Source organism: Panthera pardus, unplaced genomic scaffold, assembly GCF_024362965.1.
Source record: "Panthera pardus isolate Hobbes unplaced genomic scaffold, ASM2436296v1 HiC_scaffold_21, whole genome shotgun sequence".
Lineage (NCBI taxonomy): Eukaryota > Metazoa > Chordata > Mammalia > Carnivora > Felidae > Panthera > Panthera pardus.
Window position 1 is genome coordinate 48,255,338 of NW_026526777.1, and position 17,435 is coordinate 48,272,772.

General features: G+C 45.0%; 1 protein-coding gene across 8 annotated transcripts in view; it reads left to right on the forward strand.

Annotated features, from left to right (window-relative positions):
• Positions 1-15,557, forward strand: part of ABL2 (ABL proto-oncogene 2, non-receptor tyrosine kinase) — a 112,700-nt gene extending 97,143 nt beyond the window's left edge. For 4 of the 8 annotated variants that reach the window (XM_053909219.1, XM_053909220.1, XM_019426373.2 and 1 more), the window contains 5 exons: positions 312-464; positions 2,202-2,291; positions 5,090-5,263; positions 5,815-6,048; positions 6,358-15,557. In XM_053909219.1, coding sequence (XP_053765194.1) covers positions 312-464; positions 2,202-2,291; positions 5,090-5,263; positions 5,815-6,048; positions 6,358-7,538 — 1,832 coding nt within the window. In that variant the 3' untranslated portion in view covers positions 7,539-15,557. Of the gene's footprint in view, positions 1-311; positions 465-2,201; positions 2,292-5,089; positions 5,264-5,814 lie in introns of all 8 variants that reach the window. The other 4 variants (XM_053909217.1, XM_053909218.1, XM_019426355.2 and 1 more) reach the window with 1 other exon arrangement.
• Positions 15,558-17,435: the final 1,878 nt, after the last annotated feature.

A 17,435-nucleotide genomic window follows, 5' to 3' on the forward strand; every position in this document is an offset into this window, starting at 1 on the left:
TCATAGATTGTTCTAAGAGTAGTTCAGTTATGTCCTAGGCTTTTTATGATCATAATTTATTCTCCCTCACTGCAGTAAAGGAGATCTAAATAAAAGTCCTGAGGTTATACCTGAAGCATTCTTGTGGCAAATATCTTAGAAGGACAAATTCAGCTGTAAGAATCAGAATGCTAGAAGAATTAGAAGAGTATACTAATGTAACAGTGTGAATGTTACGCAGAATTTGAAAGAGAAGTTACCTGATGGTACATAATAAATAACAAATCAGAGAAGAAACATTCAGCTATTTATTTCTTTTATCCCTTATGCAGCTTTTGGGGTACTGCTGTGGGAAATTGCTACGTATGGAATGTCACCATATCCAGGTATTGACCTGTCTCAGGTCTATGATCTACTGGAAAAAGGATATCGAATGGAACAACCTGAAGGATGCCCCCCTAAGGTTTATGAACTTATGAGAGCATGTGAGTGGTTTTCTTTTTTTTTCTTTATTTTAATTTTTAAAGGTTAAGGCAGTGATTTTAAAGGTTAAGGCAGTGATTCTTAGTGATACTAAGAAATAGTTTTCCTCTCAGTATTGTTAGAGTGACCAACCTCATGGCATATAAAGAGTTGGTCATTTATCAGCTAGTTGGCATATATGACAAACCATTGAGTTTTTTTTTTTTTAAGAGAATCTATCTATCTATCTATCTATCTATCTATCTATCTATCTATTTATCTATCTATCTTAGAGAGAGAGGGAGGGAGGGGGAGGGAGTGTGGGAGGAGGGGCAGAGAAGAGAGATAGAATACCAAGCAGGCTCTGTGCTCAGTGCAGAGCCCAATCAATGTGGGGCTCGATATCACAACCCTGAGATTGTGACCTGATCCGAAATCAAGAGTCAGATGCTTAACCAACTCAGCCACCCAGAAGGCCCAACCATTGTGTCTTTTTTTTTTTTTTAATTTTTATTTAATTTATTTTTTAAATTAACATCCAGGTTAGTTAGCATATAGTGCAACAATGATTTCAGGAATAGATTCCTTAATGCCCCTTCCCCATTTAGCCCATCCCCCCTCCCACAACCCCTCCAGTAACCCTGTTTGTTCTCCCTATTTGAGAGTCTCTTATGTTTTTGTCCCCTCCCTGTTTTTACGTTATTTTTGTTTCCTTTCCCTTATGTTCATCTGTTTTGTCTCTTAAAGTCCTCATATGAGTGAAGTCCTATGATTTTTGTCTTTCTCTAATTTCACTTAGCATACTACCCTCCAGTTCCATCCACATAGTTGGAAATGGCAAGATTCCATTCTTTTTGATTGCCGAGTAATACTCCATTGTGTATATATATACCATATCCATTCATCCGTCATTGGACTTTTGGGCTCTTTCCATACTTTGGCTATTGTCGATAGTGCTGCTATAAACATTGGGGTGCATGTGCCCCTTCAAAACAGCACACCTGTATCCCTTGGATAAACACCTAGTAGTGCAATTGCTGAGTCGTAGGGTAGTTCTATTTTTAATTTTTTGAGGAGCTCCATACTGTTTTCCCAGAGTGGCTGCACCAGTTTTCATTTCCACCAATCATTGTGTCTTAATTGGAATCCTAAGAATAGTTTTCCATGGCCCACTTGCATATTTAATAGGATAATAAGCACTTGGGTTTGGAGATTAGATAGGGGAAGGCTGCTTTCAACTAGATAAAAACGATTCCTAAAGACTCTGGAGAATACCTGAAAGTAACCTCTGATGAGTAAACAGAAGCCTCTGACTTCTTACAGATGAGAGAGCTGGAAGGTGAGTAATGAATTAAATTGCATTTGTGTTTAAGCATAAGTCTTGTTATTTTCCTTACTGTCCTGTTTTTGTCAAAGTGGACTCTAAGTTCCTCCTGTCTGATGGCCTGTTATATTTCTGAATATGGATAGCTGATTTTAAGGTTAGAATGAGTTTGAAGACAGGTTTTACTTTTTTCATTTTTCCAGTAGAAGAAAACTTTCCATTTTAGAAACCATCTCCCCACCCCTCTTTATCCTTGTAGTAGAAAGGACAGAAGCTAAGGCTACATGGAAGGACCAGCCCTAGGATGTGGGCTCACTACACCTGTGAACATACTATGCCTCTGCTGTTGCCATGATGCACAGCACTCCCTCTCAGGTGTGCCACTGCATGGTTAATTTATAAAGAGCTTTCACTAGTTCCTTCTTTTGTTACATAGGCTGGAAGTGGAGCCCTGCTGACAGGCCGTCTTTTGCTGAAACACATCAGGCTTTTGAAACCATGTTCCATGACTCCAGCATTTCTGAAGGTGAGAATCTGGTGATTCATTGTTGGTGGCCAGTCATGGGTGGTGGTAGGGGTGGTAATAACATTAAAAATTATAGACTCCTGCAGTTTGGGACTCCATTTCAGGATACTGAATTAATTCGTGGCTTCTGTTATTCTTGTTTTGCTTTCTTTAAATGTGTCTTTATGTCTCTAGCTCATTTTTAATATTGAAATTTGGGGGCATCTGGGTGGCTCACTTGGTTAAGTGTCCGAGTCTTGATTTCGTCTCAGGTAGGTTATGGTCTTGTGGCTCATGAGTTCAAGCCCTACATTCTCTCTCTCTACCTCTCTCTGTCTCTGCTTGTGCTCTCCCTCTCTCTCTCTCTCTCAAAATAAATAAACAAAAAAACCTCCCAATATCCAGAAAGTTATTTTCTGGGAGTAGATCTTAAGGAAATAAATAAGAGTATGAATAAAGACTTAGCTACAAGGATGTGTAGTTTATAATATTGAAAAATTAAAAACAATTTAAAAATCCAGTGGGCTGTTAATTACTATATGCTTATAATTGAATGTTTAAAATGACATTTTTAAATATGTTGACATGGAGAATACTTTAAAATGAGGATGTTAAGCTATGAACAGTGAGAGCCCTTTTCTTATCTGAAAAACAAGTGTATGGGTACATACATACATACATACATACATACATACAGGCAGTTTCCTGCTTTGGTATTACAGTGCTTCTAAAATTACATGCAAGAGTCAAACAGTAAACACTTGATATATAGTGAAGCTATTCCTAGAGAGCTAAAAACATAGAATTCTTAGTTATGTGTTGTTACTAGGTTTTTCAGTATAGCTCCAGAATTTCGTACGTTTTTCAGATTTTTCCTTTCCTTCATAATTGAACATAGAGCTCACTACTGAAGTTCAGGTTTCAAAATATTAGAAGAGGAAATCAGGCAAGTTGAATTTTGTCTTCTTCCATTAGTGACTTATCATTTCAGATAAAATCAAAGGGAAAAGTAAATACTGAGGTTGAAAGCAAAGTATTTTCATCCTACTCCTTTGTAAGCTGAAGCTTGTGCACATACATCACAGAGCATACAGGCAGCCCTTTGGGCCACACTGAGCAGCTCCTTGGCCAGCTCTCTTCTTCTTCTGTGTGCTTTCCTTCGTGTGGAGTTGAAGTGGTAGAAGTCATAGGCTCCCATTTCTTTGGTGCTTTTGTGTCGCCTTTTAATTTCTGTTGAATCCTTAAATAGTTCTGTTTCCTTTGAAAATGTTATATCCTTATAGAAAATCAACCATTATCAATTTTTGAAGTTAACTGCAGTTGAGAGTTGCTAAACCAGAAATTTAAGATTCTTTTAATCCACATTTTATTAATCATAGCATCTAATCTGTGGCTAGCATATCCTGAAGACACAGAGCTAAGACACAGTTCCTACCTTAAAAGGATGTATTCATTAGTTAGTTGTGAGTGGAGGAAACCTAACTCAAACTTTCTTAAGCAGTGAAGGGAGGATTTATTGGCTCAAACCATGGGAAAGGAGGGATGGTGCTAACTCAGAGTCAGTAGAAGCCACAGAATCAATTAGCTTCAGGACTTCCTCCTTCTCACAGCCTCTCCCACCCAGTATCACTTTACTTTTGCTTCTAGGTTGATCTCATCCTCAGAATCTTCCAATAGGTATGGGACACAGTTGCTAGCCTCCTCGAGGTCATATCTTCACAGCTAATGTCTGTCTCCCAGCTGCTGTAGGCAGCAGCGTAAGAAAACAGTCTCGCTGGCATGACTTGGGTTATAGGCCATGTGCCCCTTCTTGTGGGGGAGTTGATTTTTTAAATAGTTACACCAAAATGTTGTAAAAAAAAAAAAAAAATCACAATATTTCACAGTTTAATCAGTCCTGCTTGCTTCATTTTTGTTAAGGGGTGAATAGTAAAGTATGTCTTTGCCCCATCAGAAGCCCCAAAAACTCATAGCCACGTTGAATCAGCCGAGGCTTACTGATACAGTGAATGTTTTTTCAGGAGCCTCATTTGTTTTATGAATGAAATGCAGCATGACATGAAATGTGTCCACCCTCCTTCTTGGTGCAAGGTGCAATGTAAAAACTAAGTGCAGAAATCTGCTTTATAAAGCCTCTGAACGAGCACTCAGTAAACAAGGATATCCAAAATATGAAAGCATATGAATCCATGCTTACCATCATTACTCATCATCAGGGAAGTCCAGAATAGAACAGTAAGATGCCACTACATACCTACACCAGAATGGCTAAAATCAAAAACAAAAAGCCTGATAATATCAAACTTTGGCAAGCATGCAGAGTAATCAGAACTTTGATACAAGGCTAGTGGGAGTATAGATTGCTACAGCCATTTTGGGAGAGAGTTTGAGAGGACCCAGCAAAGCTGAATTGATGTGCACCCTGTAACCCACCGGTCCTGCTCCTAGGTATACACCCAGCAGACGTACATACAATTCTGAAGCAAAAGACATGTAGCAGGGTGTCGGTAGCAGCATATTCGTTTCCAGCCCCAAACTGGAAACAACCTAGATATCCACCAGAAGAAGGATGGGTTAATTTGGTATGCTCACACTTGGGAGAGGGAGCCTCTGCTACATGCAACAGCACGGAGGAATCGGCCGTCACAATGTTGAGCAAAAGAAGGCAGACGTAAAAGTACTTGCTCTGTGATTCCATTTGTATATTTTAGTGCTCTTCTCTCCAGCTTCTTCCTCCGTTGTATACCTTTTCTGAAACAAAAACCTCCTTTTCTGTGTCATGAAATTGTTTTTGATCAGTCCCCTTGTCTTCCTCACAGAGGTAGCTGAGGAGCTTGGGAGGGCTGCCTCCTCCTCGTCTGTTGTTCCATACCTGCCCCGACTGCCTATACTTCCTTCTAAGACCCGAACGCTGAAGAAACAGGTGGAGAACAAGGAGAATATCGAAGGGACACAGGATGCCACAGAAAATTCTGCCTCTAGTTCAGCACCAGGTATGGATCCCTAGGCAGGTAGAATTAAACTGCCTTGTTTCAAGAACCTTGGGGTATGATGCCTTATTTCCGTTTTCCTGTCCGTGTTCCCTGAGGAGAGAATGGCTGGCGTCTGCTTTAGCTCCTGCTCTGGTCCGGGGCTCTGCAGTGCCAGCGTTGTTAGTCCTCATCTTTCCGTCTGCCATACAGCTCTGCCTCCCCCACCGTTTTCTCAGCTCTCAAATCCCGGACCATTACCATCTGTGTAGTTCTGGCAAAAACTGCTTCCATGAGCCTGATAGTTGAGGCCAGCGTGTGCTATAGCGTTTAGAGAAAAGACGAATGCCGAGGTAGAAAGTAGGTTATTGCTTCCTATTTATTTCCCATGTTGTATTGGGAACACTCAGCAATGTGAAACGGTAACGTATTTATTAGTTTCCTCTGAGTCCTGCTAATACCTGATATCTAATAGATGCCGACAGAACTCTTGCAATTAAATTAAACCTTAGTATTTCAAGTGTAATGGAGTCACTTTTTGTCTTTCACGTTAGTGATTGGCCGTTTCTCTTCAGGGTTCGTTAGAGGTGCACAGGCCCCCAGTGGGTCCCCAGCACTGCCTCGAAAACAAAGAGACAAGTCACCCAGCAGCCTCTTGGAAGATGCCAAAGAGACATGCTTCACCAGGGATAGGAAGGGAGGCTTCTTCAGCTCCTTCATGAAAAAGAGAAATGCTCCCACACCCCCTAAACGCAGCAGCTCCTTCCGAGAAATGGAGAATCAACCCCACAAGAAATATGAACTCACGGGTAACTTCTCATCTGTTGCTTCTCTACAGCATGCTGATGGGTTCTCTTTCACTCCTGCCCAGCAAGAGGCGAATCTGGTGCCACCCAAGTGCTATGGGGGGAGCTTTGCACAGAGGAACCTGTGTAATGACGATGGCGGTGGGGGCGGGGGCAGCGGCACTGCTGGGGGTGGGTGGTCTGGCATCACAGGCTTCTTTACACCACGCTTAATCAAAAAGACACTGGGCTTACGAGCGGGTAAACCCACAGCCAGTGATGACACTTCCAAGCCTTTTCCAAGGTCAAACTCTACATCTTCCATGTCCTCAGGGCTTCCAGAGCAGGATAGGATGGCAATGACCCTTCCCAGGAACTGCCAGAGGTCCAAACTCCAGCTGGAAAGGACAGTGTCCACCTCTTCTCAGCCAGAAGAGAATGTGGACAGGGCCAATGACATGCTTCCAAAAAAATCAGAGGAAGGTGCTGCTCCAAGCAGGGAGAGACCAAAAGCCAAACTTTTGCCTAGAGGAGCCACAGCTCTTCCTCTCAGAACCCCCTCTGGGGATCCAGCCATTACAGAGAAGGACTCTCCGGGGGTAGGGGTGGCTGGAGTGGCAGCTGCCCCAAAGAGCAAGGAGAGGAATGGCGGAGCACGACTTGGCATGGCTGGAGTCCCAGAGGATGGCGAGCAGACAGGCTGGTCTTCCCCGGCCAAGGCTGCAGCAGCCCTCCCAACCACTCACAACCACAAAGTGCCAGTCCTCATATCACCCACTCTGAAGCACACTCCAGCTGACGTGCAGCTCATTGGCACAGACTCTCAGGGCAATAAATTCAAACTCTTATCTGAGCATCAGGTCACATCCTCTGGAGACAAGGACCGACCCCGACGGGTAAAACCAAAGTGTGCCCCACCCCCACCACCCGTGATGAGACTACTGCAGCATCCGTCCGTGTGCTCAGACCCCACGGAAGAGCCGACCGCCCCCGCTGCAGGACAGCCCACGTCAGAGACACCGGAAGGAGGGAAGAAGGCAGCTCCAGGGGCAGTGCCCGTCAGTGGGAAAGCTGGGAGGCCAGCGATGCCTCCGCCTCAAGTGCCTCTGCCCACCTCTTCCATCTCGCCGGCCAAAATGGCTAATGGCACAGCAGGTACTAAAGTGGCTCTGAGAAAAACCAAACAGGCGGCTGAGAAAATCTCAGCAGACAAAATCAGCAAGGAGGCCCTGCTGGAATGTGCTGACCTACTGTCCAGTGCAATCACGGAACCCGTGCCCAACAGCCAGCTGGTGGACACCGGACACCAGCTGCTCGACTACTGCTCAGGCTATGTGGACTGCATCCCCCAGACTCGCAACAAATTCGCCTTCCGAGAGGCTGTGAGCAAACTGGAACTCAGCCTGCAGGAGCTGCAGGTGTCTTCAGCAGCTGCTGGTGTGCCCGGGGCAAACCCTGTCCTTAATAACTTATTGTCGTGTGTACAGGAGATCAGTGATGTGGTGCAGAGGTAGCCACTGTTAGCCTAGTGGGAAGGTGCTCACATTTCTGAGGGGAGAGGGAGAGGGGCTTGTTTTCCTGTGTTCTTGTTTTCAGAGAATGAAAGACTGATACTTGAGTGCGTTTATGTGAAGTACCTCAGATCTCTGAGTTCTCACGTTTACAGGTTCATCTCAAAAATAACAAAAAGCAGACACATAGGACAGGGAAGTCGGGCGGGGGCGGAGCAGCGGCAGACGGGAGTGGAAGCTGCGCTGGCGCGTCAGGGGCGCGTGCGGGTCCCACCACGAAGAAGCGAGTGACGGGCTGTTCCCGGCAAGGCCGCGGGACCGCGCCAACACGGTGGATTGGCTCTGGCTCTCGCTCTGCACCACACAGAGGGGAATGGACTTGGGGCCCCTGGAGGTACTAATGGTGATTCTGCTCCAGCTCACCTAATGAGTCGGGTGGGACAGAAGAGAAAGTTGGGAATGTACCAAGAGAAGTTTCGCCGAGGCTGTTGGAAGCCGCTCTTTCCACAAGGTCACTGCTGGAGTAAGAGCTGCAGACCCGGGTGCTGGAGCCTGCTCCGGTCCTGTTTTCCATTGGTGCGTTAGTCGGGGCAGGAAGTAACAAATGCTAGGAAGTGGTCAGAGTGAGACCTCCTCCTCGTGGCTTCACACCAATGAGAAGTCACTTCTCCCAGTCCGGTATGTCACTCCCTCATGGACCACGAGTGGCTTTCTGCTTGTTGGCGTCTGTCTATCAACAGCAAGGCATAGGGGGCTCCTCAGTGGTTCTTCTCTGCTCTCTGCTGGGCGGGCCTTCTTCCTTCATCTCTGGCAGCATTCAGGGCATTAACCAGCGTTGGTTTTGAAAACAGCGGTCACCAGGTTCTCTTGGGAACCCTTTTCTGATACAGTGTCCCTGCACACCGACACCCCCACCACGGGATTGAGCAGCTCTGTATTCCTTCTCCGGCTAAAATGCCAGGAGAGAGGTCTCTTCTTGGAATTCAACCGCCAGGGCCAGAGGTCTGTGACTGAACGGAGAGGGTGGCTTGGTCCCAGTGGCCGTTTCTCTGTACCTTTCTCCTTCCTTATCACCTTAGAGCCAGGCTAGGTAGAGAGCAGGAAGAAACAGTCTCTCACTCTCTGTGGATTTCTGGTGAATTACCCCAGATCGCTCTCACATGCTTTTCTCCTTTCACATGCCCCCTCCCCCTCATTGTTGTGCTTGTTTATAAATATCATATTGGGACTATTCTTTGATATTTATTTTGTCATTTCACCTCTATTTGAAGAATGCATAATCGAAGGGGCAGGTCATTCCCAGGAAACACTGATTAAATCCTAAAAATCTAGTGACTTAACCCTCCAATATGTTTTGCCCTTGAAAAATAAGCCTGTTCCTTCCCTATTCAGTTATAATCATGGAAGCTAATAGGATCATATGGTACCGAACCTAATTGATTAGAGGTTAATATTCCTGATATCAGGTCTAATTTTAATTAACATTTCATTCTTGTTTTAGAGCTTTATGACCACCACCCCCCACCCGCCCACGGAGAATAAATTTTTTTCCTCCTAAAGGAGTATTAACCTAGGAAGATAGGAATTGAACACTGATGAACTGTGAGTTCTCTTCCTAGCTCTGCGATCTGTCCACTGTCAGGCCACAGCCCCATCTCTTAATCTGTTAAGTGAAGGTAATGATACATCTTCTCAAGGGTGTTTTGCAAATAAGTATATAGCTATCCCCTGAGAGCCGCGTCAGTGCAGTGTCGTTACGGTGAATGGTCTTTGATTCTCTTTGCTCAGTGGCAGATAATGGAAATTTAGAACTGCTGAGAGTATGCTAACTGGGCTAGAATACTGAGGAGGAAAAACTATGTTTTGGACAGAATTTGTCATCTTTGACCGAGGAGGAAGTTTAGTTTTCATTAGGAAGAAAGAAAACTTTGATTTTTACTATGGCTGCTCCAAAGGAGGCCCAGGTCACGAGAAGGGTAAGGAGGGAGGAGACAGTCCTGGGCCTCCCTGGCTGGCTTGCGTGAGCCCCTTCTGTGTGTTACCTTCAGGTGCAGCGCAGGCAACTGGTGATCTGGCTCATCTTCTTGTAGTGGCTGGATGTGAAGACAGGGTTCCCTGTGGCCTGGATGGAGGCCCACGGTCCCCCCACCTTTTTCGTTGCCACTCCCCTTCATCGGTCATTTCCACAAACTTGAAATTGTTTTAGCAATTAGCCTTTTAAGGGTGGGGCAGGGAAAGCTAAAACTTTAGAATATTATGCTGCTTTTTAAGTTTATCCGTCATTGTGGGATGCAAGTTGAGGGATTAATTATGTAATTGTTCTTTCAGGGGATTTTTATTTTATTTTATTTTTTTAAAGCAGGGGGTCTTTCCTTGAGAGCTCTGAAAATAAGCCTTGGAGGAACACTACTGAGTGTATGTAAGCTCCCCGGTTTCCTCACCGCAGAACAGTCTTGAGGGTGGGGACTGTGTCTTACTCAGGGGCAGCACCTGGCTCTGTCTTGCCTACGGTCGGTGCTCGACAAGTTCATGAAATGGATTGCTTTTCCCCAACACTGTCAGGAGTAGCATTAACTATTGTAGCACACCCCATCCACACGGTGCTTGAACTGTGTGACTTCAGGAGTTGTGGGCTCAGGGCTCAGGTTAAAGAGGCACTGTCAACTTACTATGAAAGTATAATTTAGATTTTGTTCCTCTTTCTAATTGAAAAGGACCAGGTTTTAAAAATAACCTTACATAAATTTAAAAGTTTCAGTTCACAGCAGAGAAAACTGCTTCTAGAAACTAAAAAACGTTATCAAGTTTAAAAGCAAAGCAGGGGAGCGAGAGCCCTTCTTCAAGGTGTTGAAAACTTTCTAAAGTGGTTATATATATGCATACTTTTGGGCTGTCACAGCTTGGATCCTTTCATGTACAGATAATATGATTTCAGCTTAGATTTCTTACATTAAAATGCAGTGTTTTGTGTAGAATACATCTTGATTGTGCTTTACATGAAGTATTTTCTTAAAAGGCTTTGTGTAATATTAAAGTGTGTATATTTTCCTACAGACTTGCATTGTGAATTTCAGAGATCTAGCCTTAAAAAAGATTGGCCCTACGAAATTCATCCAGTGTTTTTCCAGATGACCGCTATACATGGACGTCATTATAGTAGAGACCCTTTCCCAGCTCTAATTATGGGGGTTAAATTAGATTTTTTCTTACAATTCAATTGAAAATTGGCTAGTAAATAGTGCCCAGTTAATAAAACATGCTGACTGCTAAGGCACAGTCTGTGTTTATTTAACTAAAGTCATGGAGCTTTTGAGTTTTAAAGGATACAGTATAGATAGTGATTAAGAGTTGAGACTCTAAGCCAGTCTAGAAGGCAAGTCATTTAACCTTCCTGAGCCTTAGTTTCCACATTGGAAAACAGGGAATAATAATAGTAACTACCTCAGGGTTGTTTGTAAGGATTAAATGAGATAATGTGTGTAAGATACTTAGCTTGAGTGCCTGGCACATAATGAGCACTCCATAAATGCTAACTGCTACTACTATTAACAAACATTTAGTCCAGTCGAGTCTTAGCCAGGGATGTGTGGCAAAATCCCTGGGATTTAAAAAAGAGTCTGATGCATTGGCTCACCCCAGATCAGAATTCCCAGTGGGGCGAGGTCTCAGCAAATGTGCTTTCCAAGAATCCCTCCGTGTGTCTCAGATACCCAGCATTGCCTGAACACGATCAGTACCCCAACCCTTTTCTTCATAGCTTAAGAAATTGGAAGAGAGGATGGTTAAGTTCTTTGCCCATTTCCTCAATTAATTAGTGACAGAGCCTAGGCTAGGGTTCAGGTCTCTTGACTTTCTGGTTGTGGGGTCTTTCCACCATTCCTGCTGCCTTGTGAGACACTGCAGAAAAAGTGGCTCAGATAGACAATCAGCTTGCACAGTGCTGCACACGTTCTAAAGCACACGCTCCTGGCACTCTCTGACCTTAAGGGGCTTGAATGTTTAGTAATGACAACACTAGCAAAGCAGGCATTCAGTAGAGCTCAGTAATTTAAAAAATTACATGGGGTCGTTCTTTTGGACAGACCTCAGCAACACAGCAGTAGTCTGCACTTTGTAATAAATACCAACTTAAGTTTCAAAAAACCTAGTCCTACATTCCTTTTTCTTCAAAACAAAACAACTTTATTCCATATCATTTTAATGACTATGAGATAATGTATATGAAAGCACTTTGAGAAAAGTATCATATGTAATTTAACTGTAAGGTTGTATTGTCTGTTTAGAAGATCAAACAGTCGGTTAGATGCTGATTGACTTAATAGGCTTTTACCTGTGGGGGACCTGAAAATGCAAATATATAAATAATCACCCCTATAACTTATCGCATTTGTAAATATGAAACTGCTAAATGAATTATGTGCAGGTATAGTGAGTGTTTTGCTAAAATTGTAGCTCAGTGCCGAATAATTTCAGAAAACTACGGACCAACTTTCTGGTTTAATTATACTCATTAAAAAGTAGTAATGTATACTCCAGAACAAAGCAGCTCTTCCGGGGACCTTGACTCAGGAAGAATTGAGGCCCTCTTATCTTTGAACATTTCTCCACTACATGTTCAGCCATTTAGCATCCTAAGTGTGGTGGGAGCAGACTCGTTACCTGTTGATGTTGACAGTGTCTTTTTTAACCCACGTCCAGTGTGGTTTTGTTGTTTTTGGGGGCTGGGTGGGGGTCGGGTGGGTGGGGGTAGGGTGGGGATCAGACGGCCGTAGAACCAGTGCACTTTGGGAATTAGTTTTCTAGGATTTCCTGCCAGTTAGAAATGAGCTTGATATTCATCTGTGTGTGGTTTTTCTTTTTCTTTTTTTCTTTTTTTTTTTTTTTTTGTCTAAAATGAGTAAACACTACTCTCCTGTTAAATCATAAAATACCCAAGAGGAAATTCCATTGGTGGCCACTTTTGAGTTATAGGCACACTGCATTCTGACCTCTCCTGTTCCCTTCCAATTTTTGCTACTGACATCATTGTTACTATCAGGATAAGCCTCCACGAGAGTTCACATTGGGTTGACAGGGTTGTCTGCATTTTTATTCATAATGATTTTGGGGTTTCATCATCTTGTTTGGCATTAACTTGTTCTACCTGGATTTGGGGTCCATCTCTGTGTCATAAGCATTTGTTTTCTTAAGTAGATGAGTCTCTGGATGTAAGTTTCTTATGAATTAATAGACCCCAGCTGTCTGTGTCTCGGGCTCAGCTTCTGTCAAGCCAGTAGCTCAGTTCTTTTGTAAATGTCTGCTTCGGTTTGGAATGTGTGGGAGCAGGAAAGAAATAGGGCAAGGCAGCTCCAAGGGAGCTGATACACCCTTCTGACAAAGGCAGGCAGGGGTGGCATCCGTACCTTACGCATGACCACCCAGGAAATTGCTGCCTGCCATAGCCTCACTAGACAGGGGGAGGCCGTGGGCTGGTTCTAAAACCTGTCCCGCTCTTAACAGTCAGGATATTTAAATCTTTTGGCTAGAGTTCCAGTTTTCCAACTACCAGAATTGAAAAAAACACATGCAAGGCTTGCTTTTGGTGAGTGCCTGGAGTAACCATTATTGTTACACCTGCTCTGTTGAAGCCAGAAGGTCACTGCCATTCCCTGCCGAGTAGTACCGGGAGGTGTGGGTGGATTTCAGGGCTGTGGACCCGGCCACTGTGCAGAGCATCTGCCCAGGTGACTGTCTTAGCTCCAGTCTCTCTCGTGTGAAGTTTATGCAATGTACAAAAAGAGGAGTTTCTGCTCTGGGGCTGCTGTTTTTCATGCCATACCTGAGGTGTGTGTTTCATGGTGAGATGACACGCGTAAGATGATACTGCCTTCATTTCTGACTCCGTGTCCTAGATCCAAAGGAGAGGAAGTTAGGGAGGGCTCCACCCTGGGATAACCAGGGTGGGAAGGTTGCATGCTCCTCCCTGGGTGAGGAGGCCCAGGCAGGTCATCTTGACTCTAGGCTGGCTTGGAGTGGGAGAGGTCACTCTGAGGATTGTGCTTTCAGAGATGGGTTTTGTGTGTTTTGCGGAGGAAAGACTCATAAGCTGGGTTGATGTCGCACGATTAGTGAGCTAGAACTGGTAGGTGGGTGGCGGTGGCTGAAAGCCCCACCAGCAGCCAGAGTCCCTGCCTGAGATGTTCTCTCCGTACCGGGCGCTGATGTGGCGGACTGCACTTTCTCTGTTCCGCTTGGTGAGCTGGGGGAAGGTTGCTCTAACTGGACCCTTCCTGCCCCCAAGCGCACTTCTTTGCTCCTGTGTACAATTATAAATTTGAAATTGTTTACCTCTCTTAGAAAAATTACATCCTTTAATTTTCCCATTGCCGAGTAATCTACAGTAGCAAGGCCTGGTTAACAGCCCAAGGTCACAGATGGCGTGCGAACAGATCTAACCTGCAGACCATCTAAGGGAAAGAGGGTGTCTGCTTTAAGTCACAAGTTCAGGCTCCACTTTGTCCTCAGACCACACCCCATATATCCTTCTGTGTTTGTTTTGTGAAATTCTCTGTTCATCATGTTACTCATAGGATCAGATTTCTGGGTCCTGCATGTTACTCCAGGCTACTGAGCTGTTCACACAGGCCTTGAGGTCTTGGGAGCATTCCAGTTAACTCTTTAGGACATGGTGGAGGTGAACTGTCCAAAGCTAGCAGGTTTTAAGAAAGGAAATGGATGGTGTCGTTGGAGCTTGATTAGATTTGTTTCTGAGCCTTCGGATACAAGTTTTAAACATGAAATTAAGCCATTAAGTTCAACCATGAACTTCATTTGGAGAACGGGACTTCTGACTAATAAAATTTTCACCTATAAGGATGGTTTTCATCAGCTGTAATAGCAGTAACACAGGTGTGCCAGATAAGTTATTCTCGATTAAGAAGATACTGTAGGATCCTGCAGTGCTTTAGTGCCATCCCTGGTGAATCCCAGATACTGCTCTGTATGGTTCAGAAGTACCATTCCATGCGTCGAGAGTGGCAAGGATGCCAAGAGACTGAGATGTTTCTGGTGGTTGAATGAAGGCCCGGTAAGCCAGCCTTCCTCCACTTTGACAAGCTGTTTTTCACTGTGGCCACTGTTCTTGGGATTCTGTTATGAGAAGTTTTCTGAGATCTGGAGAAATCACCTTGATTAGGGTGATTGTCTTTCAGAGAAATTAGGATTCAGACACTAGAAAGGACAATGAGGTACTCATCTCAGAGTTCATTAGGGCCTATGTTTGAAAACCCTCGTATCTCGGATCTATATAGAGGGTATGTGTTACGTCCACATTATGTACAGACCCCGTTGCCGTGCTGACAAAGGAGGGGAGTAGGTGAAAGAGGAGTTACTCAGATCTTTCCCTGTGGTGACTAGAAGCAGTGCCCTGGTTTGGTGTGTTTGCCGTGAACAGGCTGACCGAGCTGTTCATGCATACTCAGAACCCCCCCCCCCCCCCCCGTCTCCTGGGTGGACCCCACACTTCCTTTTTGCAATCTGATTCTGTAATGACTATCAGTGGAGGAACCCAGTGCTATGCTCGCTTGGCAAAGATAAGTTTGAACCTTTCACGGTGGTTGACAGAACTTTATCCTACAAAATATGATTCCAAGTCTTTAAAACTTGTTTAACGTTTATACCAAAGGTCCCGCCCTACAGGTGTATGCGTGGTGGGTGCACAGAGAGTGAGGTCCAGAGGGCCTAGGGCTGTGTGCGTTGCTAAGGGGACACAGTGAGACAATATGGGATTTAATCGAAAACACATCAATCATGGGTCACACTACCAGTGTTGTCAGGTATTTGTTCTTGTAATATATTTTCAGGTGTTTTGTTTTTCTAATTTAATTATCTCACCCTGTTGTCTGACTGTGAACTGCTAACAGTGTTAAACTTGATGTAAATAAATGAGGCCCTTGAAAGGGGAATGCTGTCTGCCTGTTGTCTCACAAGGCTTGCCAACTTGTGTTTTATTTTAAATAAAGGTTGCAATATTTTATTGGCAAAGTAGGCTTGTGATTGGAGTGTTTCTCCCACAATTTTACCTGAGCGGATCTGCGCAGAGTTTATCCTTCTCTACAATAAAATAGATGTCTGTAAGGTAAAGAAGCCGATTTTAGTAACCTCCCTCTGGCACATTCTTCAGCATGTCCTCTCTGGGAGTGAATACTCATTCTTTGATGGATTACACTCTTTGGAAATGGCCAGAGGCATCATCTGGAGCCCAGCAGGTTCATAAGGTGGGTAACGTGTGTCCGTGCGTGCGTGTATCTAACATGAGGTGACCGTAAAGTGAGTTGAGCCTTCATTCTGTCAAAGTCCATTTTGAGGATAACTCCAAATAAATTCGAAAACGTCTTTCACAGGTCGTGTGGAATGTCACAGGTCTTCAGGTTTATTAAAAACGCGAGTCCTTGTTTGGATCAGGTAGGAGCAGGCTCGGTTCAAGGGGTGCACGTGTGGGGTCCGGGTACCGCGGCTGCTGAGCCTCTGCTTACGCGCCCTCACGCTCCGTCTTCAGTCCTTTTCTCCTGCCCAGTTTTGGTCAAGTTGGGAGATCTTGTTTGAGAATCCCAAGGAGAATCTTCCATTGGGATTCTTCCCTCTTGTGGAAGTTGTCACATTTTGCACAGCCGAAGATGTGGCATTGGCTGAGGAAAGCCGCTTTAGGGATGAGTCACGAAAGCATAGGAGCTGGAGTGGGACCGCCTGGGCCAAGCCCCTCCGGCGCACCTCTGTGCCCTCTCAGGGCCCGCGGTCCCCGTTTAGTAAACGAGGACAGCGGTCACTTAAGTTGTGGTATTAAAGATTACGAGAGGGAACGGCTCCGAAGTGCTTAGCATAGGGCATCGTGGGCTGTTCTCAGACGTGAGTTTCCTAAAACTAGGACTAGGACCAGGCAAAGGCCCTGCCGTGGCTTTCAGTGTGGTGCCAGCTGATGGTGGTTTATTAGATTTTACTTTATCATTCTTAAACAGCAAGGCACTGTGTCCTGAGCACTTTATAAAGATTAACTCGTTTTATCCTGACAGCAACCCTGTGAGGTAAGTCCGGTTATGCACGTTTTTACACAAGTAGAAGCCAAAGTCTGACTGCAGTTCTCAGCTTTGTGTGGTCTCACGGTGGTGAGTGGCTGAGCCGCCGCACTCCGGCCCGGCCAGTGGCTCCAGAGAAGTGCTCAGAACCACCGCGTTCTGCCACCTGTCGTGGTCCCGGAGGTAGAAGAGGGTCAGAGCCTGTATCTACGACACCACGTGTGGCTAGTGTGATCCGTTCTGTGGCTCCAGAACCTGGAGAGTATGGCTTGTAAAGTGTAGAGCTGGGCTGCCAAGTCATCAGGTCGCCTGCATCTTCCTCCTGAGGTTCCAGACTGAGCCAGTGAGCCAGGGTGAAAACTGACCCCCCCCCCCCCATTTTGTGCAGTGAGGTCCAGATCACTGCGGGCCCATAGGTGGTGAGAAAAAGTGGTTTTAGTCGTGTATTGGAGTACTGAGATTGTGATGTGGCTCAGGCTGGGTACTCCCGAGCCTTGAGTAAATGAGTGCAGTAAAGTGTTAAAGGGGAGAGAGACAGAAGCCGCCTGTTTCTCCAGGGCTAACGGTAAGACGGTTGCTGGGGGCTTTAAATAAGAGGGGCTACTTGAGGTGATGACAAATGTAAGAGCAAAGACCCGTGTGCAATTCCAGAAAAGCAAAGGAACCAAGAGAAGGGAAGAGACCCACAACTCACAGCCCCTGGGTGTCTAGAGGCACAGTGTATGCGTTTATACGTGGCCATTCAAACCTCAAAAAAGACTTTTTCTTTTTACAGCTGGGAGCCTGGGAGTGACGTTTTCATACACAAGAGCAAGACGCTGTGAAAGCGTCTTCAGTGAGAGGCTGAAGT